This window comes from Orycteropus afer, unplaced genomic scaffold (genome assembly GCF_000298275.1).
Source record: "Orycteropus afer afer isolate SDZICR_OR568_19922 unplaced genomic scaffold, OryAfe1.0 scaffold00078, whole genome shotgun sequence".
Classification (NCBI taxonomy): domain Eukaryota; kingdom Metazoa; phylum Chordata; class Mammalia; order Tubulidentata; family Orycteropodidae; genus Orycteropus; species Orycteropus afer.
In genome coordinates, this window is record NW_006921665.1 from 5,218,826 (window position 1) to 5,228,202 (window position 9,377).

At 35.5% G+C, this 9,377-nt stretch overlaps 1 protein-coding gene across 1 annotated transcript in view; it reads right to left on the reverse strand.

Annotated features, from left to right (window-relative positions):
• The window catches only part of SON (SON DNA and RNA binding protein), a 31,375-nt gene that overhangs the window by 9,915 nt on the left and 12,083 nt on the right, over positions 1-9,377 (reverse strand). The window contains exons 4-7 of the mRNA XM_042781008.1: positions 9,118-9,374; positions 7,558-7,718; positions 5,501-5,647; positions 5,079-5,270 (exon numbers count right to left, since the gene is read on the reverse strand). Of these exons, the coding sequence (XP_042636942.1) occupies positions 5,079-5,270; positions 5,501-5,647; positions 7,558-7,718; positions 9,118-9,374 (757 nt within the window). The remainder of the gene's footprint in view (positions 1-5,078; positions 5,271-5,500; positions 5,648-7,557; positions 7,719-9,117; positions 9,375-9,377) is intronic.

Here is a 9,377-nt window from a genome sequence, read left to right on the forward strand (position 1 = left end):
TCTGGGGCTTTAAATGGAACTCAAATATTTCAGGCTGAAATATGTGTTTCCATGGCCTTAGCTGTTTCCTGAAATTGTCAGAGAGGATTATCATTAACCTTGCTAGAATTACTTTTGGTTTTATAGCAGTCTGTAAATCTTAAGTGTTCAGGTGTTGGGTATAATTAAGTTTTTAATGTACATTTTAATCTAAAATCTAAAGAGATGTAAGGGAAAATATGTCCACCTACCATCTTGGGCCCTAATCTATAATCTCTCACTATAAAGTTGACATAAAAATGCATTTAGGTGGCTCTCTAAACTCCCACTTTTCTGTAAAACTAATTTATTCTTCATAATTTGAAGGTAGTAACTATACCTGTAAATATACTTTCTAGAAATTGTTTACATTTTTCATACTTTATCTTTTAACCTTTATTGAGTTAAAGCCAATAACCTAAATACTTCCTTTATTTATTCCCAGGATGTTACTTCCCTAAATTCTCAGTAATATCTCCTATTAAATATGCATTTCACTTTGTAAGAAATTTTTATATAGCAACCTTAACATTTACTGTAAATTTACTTTAGATACAGTGACAACTAATTATTCCCCCCAAGATTGTACTACTTTATTAATTCTTCAGCAGACTAACCAAATGAGATGCAATTCATGTCAAAACTTTATTACCAAAGAGTCACTACAAGTGGGAATTGACTCATCAGCACCTAACAATAATTTGACAATTTCATATTCTTATTTTTAAATGAAAAAAAAATGTATTCAAAGTAGAATGAATCGAAATTATCTATCAAGGATGCTTAGGAGTTTGTATCTAGCTTTTCAAGATAATGCAGGCTATTCAATATTGCATAAAAACCCAACTATAATACCCAAAACTTTAATATTCAATTGCTAGATTAAGTACCTTATAATCTATAAAGTATAATGATGATTGTATGGTAGTATTTCTAGGTATTATAATGGGGAATTTCTTTTCCCTAGACTTCTAAATAGTGCAATCTACATAAAAGAGTGTAATGAGTTATATCTAAATTACACATCACTAAAAATCTGTCGAAGTTATTTACTATCTCAGCAAGACAGATTATTACTTCTTATATAACGTATAATGATGTCCTGAGTAATGAAATACATAATGCATCTGGCACCATGTAATGAACACTTAATGACCTAAATTTTACAAGTATACCTTATATATCTTTATTTTTCATTAAAAGTTCCTTCTCAGTCGGTTTACTCCCACTTTTGCTAACTCAACTGGTTACTACAGTAGAACAAATTATTTCTTAGAAGGTCAGTGAAAGGATATAAAAGAACTAGAACTGTCCAGATGGGATCAGTGAGATAAGGAGTAACTTCTGTAGCACAAAAGTTATTTTCAGTACAACTATTTTAAGACAGTTCAAATTTAAAGGCAAAAAAAAATTTTTAATAAAACAGAATTAATGAAAATCATCTGACCTGAATATAAAACATGATTTAAAATAGTTAGCAAAAATTAGTAAAAATATAGAGGATCACACAGAAAAGAACAAAATGACCATCACAAAAACAAAAGCCACACTAAATACAGAATGTCCCAGTTTTTATATTGGGTTGGTTTTAAAAAGTAGATTATGAATCTTTTTGTTATATATATCCTCCAGTGCAACTCTTAGTTAACTTACAAATACATTTAAGCTAAATGAATTACACTGGAACTTAACCTAGTAAATGGCTCAAATATAATCAATGTTAACCACCTAGAAGAATCTAAGGATAGAAGAATGAAAAGCAGAGCTCTACATTTCATATTCTAGCACTGCCAGTACCTATGTGCTTAATTTCTAATTAAAATATTCATCTTATCCCAAAAATTTAGCCTTCCTACACTCTATAAATATACAGCTTGTAAACAGAGAATTTTAGCCCCATTGAAATGTGAAAATGTACTTCATTAATACAAACCAAGCTCACTGCTTGTGATAAATATGATTTTAACATGTAAGCTATCACGAAGACCTTAATGGAGATTTACCTCTGGACCTCTAAACATTTATGACAGTAAACCATGGAAACTCCATGCTAACAGTAATCTTTTACTAACTTTATTACGTTTTAACCAAGAATTAATGTCCCTGAGTATTTTTTTTAAATACTATTTCCCCAAATTCATGATTTCATTGTTTATAAATCGTATTCACACAAATATGGTCAAAGCTCTGTAGTCACTCCTTACTGAGCGATGCCGCTGGCTGTTTTCTGGGTAGGAAGACGATGCTATGGCAGTAGGGCAGGACACAGTTGAGTTGTTTTCCCATAAGATAAGGATTTATGCTGATCCATCCACAACTTCTGTCCACTCATACTTAAGTTAAAGAGCACTCATGTGCAAGACAATTGTTGGGGTTAAGGATGTAGTCCGTATTTATATTTATAACAAGTTAATTCAGTCCTTATGGAAATCAAATCTGTGATCTTCACCTAAATGTTTTATGCTCAGGACTAAAGAACCACAAACTCCACTGATATTTATTGAAATGAAAATGAGAGGGAAAAAATTAAAACAATTCACTTAAGAAGCTGACCATCTGAGAGAATTTTCACTTTAGAGAGCGTTTATTATAACCCCTAACAGAATCAAAACGGTCAGTGCTACCATAAAATGTCAATAGTATTCCACCAACATTCTTCTATGAAAACTAGAATTAAACATTTTATGTTGTGAACATTTCCTCTAGGTGTTGCTAGGTGAAGAGTACAGACTTGAAAGCAAAACATAATCCTTTCCCTTTCCTCCAAAAATTTTGGATTTTTTTATTTAGTACTAATTAACCTCTGTACAGTATTTACTATTCTTTTGAGTCTAATCTTCCAAGTAACTGGCTTAAATATACAAGAGTCCTGATGTCAAAAAATTGTACTTATCTTCCCACAAGAGTATCTGGCTTTATTTTGCCCTGACGTTTCTTCATCTGGTTTAAAAAGACTTCTTTACTTACTATAATTCCCGTACCCGTTTATCCATCCCTCATCCCCAGAATTTTTTGTAATTCTCCCCAATCTTTATTAAAATCTGACAGTCACGTTTGATGATAAGGCGGAGGACATCGCACCATCAATGTTAACATGGCTGCATACTGAATGTTACACTTACACATACACACACACACACACACACACACACACCCTCTCAAAAAGTAGCTTAATCATCAGGATCCACTAAGCACTTCCCCCATGTTCAGCTGAAGAAAGTTAAAATAATTACGCTTACTTCTCCGGAAAACCCCCTGGAATTTTCCAATCCTATTCATAGGTCTTCAACCCCATTGCAATAGTTTTCTCATATAATCTCCCAGGCTATGTTTTCTCCAACTCTTTGTTAAATGCTTAATATGCAAGAATTAATGATTGAAAACTATCCATGTATCAGGATTTCTAAGTCTGTTCAGCCCTCTTTATCAAGGTTTATATTCAGCTACTATAAGATTAAGTCAGTTCTTAATGTCAGTTAGTCTTTCCCTCCTCAGATGTGTAGGTAGCCTTATTTGGGAATTAGCAACTGAACTGCTCAAATGATTTCATAAAATACTATCCACACCTGCTATGCTCACCCTTTACTGGTGATGGTATAACTTCAATTATATACTCCATGTGAATACAGAACATAGATCATCACCCGTGACTTTAAGTTGCACTGTCTAGTTATCATGTCCTGCTTCATCGCACAGAACTTGTTCCCTTTCAAAATGCCGCAGGTCAAAAAAACACAGTGAAAATGTCGCCTGTGAATATCTCAGGGGAAAAAAATACTGCTATCAAAAAGTTTCTGATTTGGGTTCTGTTCACTTTCTGATTTTATAAACATGAATTGTTTGCTTGTAGTATTGAATGTGTTTAGTGATAAATGACATGGCCAGTGAAAGGAACCTGAAGGTGAAGATTACAGGTCTTTCTGACCTGCACATCCCAGGAACTACAATAAAAGGGAAGTGGGAAAGAAGTCCCACATTTTAAGGGCATCAGATATCTATCTAGTCTAGTCTTTGGACAAATGTCAGGTCTTTGGACACGAAGGGCAAGAGGAAGAAAAGGTGATGACAACTAGTCTATGGTTATCACTTGTAACTCCCACCCCCCTATTTAGTCTCCACCCTCCCAGATCCCCCAAGCGTGATTTTGCACAACAAGTTAAATAAAAGTAAACTGTTTATTAAAAGATACAGCAAAGATACAGATACAGAGATACATACAAAGATACAGATATATATATATATATTTACATATATATACAGTCTTGCTGTTTTCATGTGCATTATATTTAGCAGCACATTATTTAATCAGGCGGCATTTTAATGGGGTTATTTTGACACTTGGCATTATTACTGCGTCATTTTGACAAGATACAACTATAGCCTCATTGAAATTTCAAAGGGTAACTTCCACTTCTCCAACTTTTAATAGTAGCAAAGAGGAGAAGGGAATGGAGTACCAAGGCGGAGCATTAAGTTAAACACAAGAATTCAAAAGGACCAAGGTATTACAGGGAAGGAAAACTGATTAAAATTAAAGGCTTTCTGATCAACAACCCAGTTAAATAATAAGAAACCACTCTTTAAGGGCAATGGGCTATGTACCCAAAATGCTCACTTTAGTGACCTTTTCCAATCCAGTTCTTGTGTTGAACCTGAGGATCTGCCTCTCTCCGCTCAATCCCTCCACCCAATAAATTTGCTACCACCAAAATCTAGAGCTATAAAGCCTCGAAGCAAAACGGGAAGCTAAATAGTTGTACCTTGGGCTACCTTCCCACAAATGCATGGAGGGCCCAATGTTGGGTAGGGATGTGATAACACTGTTCTCTGCAATTCGATGCTTTTCACTTTGTGGCTTGGTTCCACAAAGTGAATTGCATCGAGTTACTGTCAAATGAGAAGCTGCGGGTTGTTTCAGCTGTCGTCTAACCCGGCCCTGCCGTTTAACCCGGCCCTAAGAAGAGTGAAACAGAATCCAAATCAGATATAAAATAACAATAAAATGGCAGATTCAGGTATAAAAAAGGAAAAAATATATGTATTTTATTCTTTTTACTTACCTCAGAGGGCAAATTGCTGCTGAAAACATTGTCATCATCATCTTTGTTTTCTTCACCATTTTTCTCTACAGGAACCCACTCTCCATAAACACTATCCGCTTCTTTTTTTCGGTGCTGAGATCCAGATGACACAGGAAATTCTTTTGTTAATGTTACCTGGCTTTTTGGTGGAGTTGGCTTTGCTGCAGCAATCTAAAAAATAAAGAGGATTTAATTAAAACTCAATATAACAAAACTAATACCGACATTAAAATGGTTTCTGGAGATTTTCAACATAATCTGAAGCAAATGGGTTTTATGCATTATTTCTCACGGTATTTAAACTAAGAATTAATAAAAGAGAATAACTACAAATCTGGGTTTTATTTAAATAATTCCATATATTGAGTTGTTTTCATCAATTCAGAAACTCTAATACTCACATTCAGATTGAAAAAAATGGGTTTGGGTTCACTGAGTTTAAAGGGATGATGATAAAAAGGAGGTTCTTCTTCCTCTTCATCCGAAACATGAGGTTTATTCACTATTACATCATCATCTTCTTTACTTTGTGCGATTTGTTTGCATTTCTTAAAAAGCAAAAACAAACAGAAGATAAATCTTACACATTTATGTAGAATCACATGTAATTTCTTAGAAATAATCAAAACTATGTAACATTAATGTTCAAGAATAAGATTTACAATAGTTTATAGATAGGTAACTTAGCTAGTTAGCCATCATTTAAACACACTCTGGCTGTTCAGTCAGTCAACAACATTTATTGAGCACCTACTATGTGCAGAGCACTGAACTGGGCACTGTCCAGGGAGTACAAAAAAAAAAAAGAAAACATGGTCCCTGCTCTCAAGGAGCTTACAATCTAATTCAAGAGACATATACATACACATGAAATAATTGAGTAACGCTTTTACAGAGCAACACAATAACAAGTGCAAACCGATATACAAACTGAGTACATAAGTGCTGAAAAAAACAAAGGCTTAAAAAAGAATAGTCAGGCAAGGTTAGATACCCAAGGAGTAATTCCTTGAAAAGTTCTGAGCCAGATTTTCATAGTAAGGAACAAGTACTGGTAGGCAAAAGAAAATAAAGTCATCCTAGTCAGGTGATGGAAAAAAAGGTGAAAAAAATTGTTAAAGGGACAAGAAGGCTGAAGATTAGGCTAAAATGGTATAGAGGAACGAACACTAAGTGTTCACAGGGTATCAAATGTTGGATAAAGAGCTTGGATTTGATAACCTTTACAATTTAAAATTTGTTTTAAAAAGTTGTAATTTGTACTGTAATAAGGGAAAGTGAGAAAATATATTAAGAGACTATATGATACCCAAATGTATGGCAAAATAAAAAGATCTGAAGCATTTGGGATAGGATTAGATAGTAACATGCCTCTCCATAAATGTGTTGCAGATTAAGTCTCTTAAGGAAAAGAACTCAAGAATGCAAAATAAAGCATGATGGAGAGGGTCCAACTGATGAGATCTGACACATTAAGCGAAGTTAGTTGCTTCCTGAGAAGCGAAGGAAAAGACTCTATTACCTGGCTTTACAAAAAGGTCAGAGTAAATTTGGGCCGACCTGTCTAAACAAGCAGTAGAATTCATCACATCCATTATCAATTGAAAAATATCACAATAGGATAAAAAGCTCATTTAGCCAAAATCACAAAGTATATCAGGCTTGTAACCAAGGGGAACAGAAAATATTGACATTGGCAGGCTGGCATAAGGCTAGCCAATAACAAGTTTCAATATATGAAACAGTATGGTATATTTCAGGATCCTAGCAGCAATATTTCAGCATCCCCCCCACCCCAAAAAAAGCCATTAATACAACAAAGCCCCCCCAAAAAAGCCTCAATTGAAAAGATCAAAATTTTAAAAACAAAATAAGTGTGTTTAAAATACATATATGTTACTGCCAAAACCCGAACCACAGGAAGAACTGATAATGGCCGGCCATTATCGCCAATGGCTGGTACCAAACAGCCAAAACCCGAAATGTTGATGCGAAAGAAGTTCCTTTCAGGCAATGGCCAGCCAAGCTCATTAATTTCCAAGCTCCGGTGGCAAAAGATCATTTCTGAAGATTGTCTGTGTCTTTGCGTATATGCAGTACACTCGTGGCGATCAGTGAACACGTCGTGAATGGAAACGAAACTGTAGGCGAGCTTCTGCGTGTTGCTCACTCAACACCTCCTCCATTCAAACGAACCGTCCCACTCCTCAGTCAGTTTGGCTTCTAAAACTGGAAAGCAAAAGTAATGGGAAGTAACTTTTAGCTAGCGGAGCTTAGCCATCCCGGATAATGGCCTGCTAAACAGAGCTTCTGCCGCTGCCACATCTGTATTTCGGGTTTTGGCCACTCGGTGCCAGCCATTATCAGTTCAGCCCACAATTCGGGTTTTGGCACGCTCCAGAGTCAACATCACTGGAATAATCCATTTTAGAACGAAAACAAATTCTGTCTAGCTTACCTCGGTTAGTTCTTCTATAGTAGCTCCTCCTGACTTTTTAGCAACTTTCTCTTCTATTGAAGGTGGAGGTGCAGGTTTTAGGTTTGGCGGTAAAGGAACACCAGCCTTAGCACACATGGCAGCTGCATTAGCTTTGGCTATTTCAAGTAATTGAGCCTTATCTGTAAGAGGAAAAAATACAAACAGTTTTCCTAAAAGGTTATATATTTTATATTACCAAATTTTATAATCCTAACAGTATTAAAGGCATCAAATTTCTGCCTAAGTTATACCTGTGATCACATTACTCAGCTTAAAGTTTTTAAGCAGTTGTCCCCCTATTTAAAGAATTAAGTTCACACTGAGCTTTCCAAATACTACCCAACAGCTAACCTACACAGCTGTAATGCTCACCCTGCCACCCACTAAGACACACACATAGCAAAGCTGACTTTACTTTGCAAACATATCACATCCTTAACTCCAAGTTTTGACCATCCCTCCTGGAGCTCACCGACAATATCTAAATCACTCTTTAAACCTCACTCAAGTGCCAACTCTTCTAAGAAGTCATCATTAAGGCAGAATTAACATTCCTCTCTACTTTGCACCTCAAGTAGCTTACCTATACCAATACTATAGCAATCATCACATACTGGTATATTCGTTTTGTGGTTTCACTATTTGGTAAAAAAAGGTGTATACATGCATTTTATCCTTATTTGAGGATAAAACACTATTCTGCTGCCCAGTGCTTTGAACTCAGACATCTTACGCTGAAATGAATGCATTCTCCTCCTTTGCACCTACTTCTTAGTGTCTTTTTAGATAACCCAGACTTGGAAATAGCCAATCTACTGGAGTTAACAGTTTATCCACTATTATTGCCAGTGTTCACGTAATACCTTAAAATTTTAATATTTCTGCATCATACTTAAAATCGGGAAATTATGGCATTTTCTTCTTAAAGTACTACAAAACAGATGATTTAAAATCTTTCATCTAATACATCTTTCATCTAATTTCATCTTACATCTAATAGCTTATTTTGCTAGTTATTACTCATCCAATTAATGACTCCCTACATGCCAACTTCCCTCTTTACTTCCAATCACAATTACTTTCACAATCATTTAACGTTCTATATATTGCCATGTTAAGACATGTAACTTACTAATAAACAATGAAATTTCAGGCTTTTCTGCAAAGATGTATTGAAATACATGCAATAATAATATAAGCTTATATTAACCTAATTGTTAAATTATTGAACTTATACTTCTACATTCCATTCTTAACTATGGCAAGATAAGCTTAAGCAACATAGTGTTCAAGTGTGGAAATACCTTAGTTCTAACAGCCCAAAGCAGGTCTCCTTAATTCTAATTACATCTATCCTTATACTTTGGCTTTGTCACTACATTTCCTAAACACAGGCTAATCTGGTTTTAAAAATTTAAAGATAGGAAATTTCATCCTAAACTAATAATCCAAAATATTACGTTTGCCAAAAACAGAAAAAAATTAGGATTAAATCATTCTCCATTACAATACCACTCGATTTTTAAAAGAATTACTCACCCAAATCTGTCAGACGTTTAGGTGATCTGCCTCTTTCAGAAGACCTGGATCGTTTACGACGGATGGGAGATCTGCTAAACCTTCTTCTCAAGGGTGTTCGTGATCGCCTTAATCTGACTGGTGATATACTAAAGCTTCGTCTTCTTACCACAGACCTTGACCTTCTCCGCCGGCTCGGGGTGCGGCTCCGCCGGCTCGGGGTGCGGCTCCGCCGGCTCGGGGTACGGCTCCGCCGGCTCGGGGTGCGGCTCCGCCGGCTC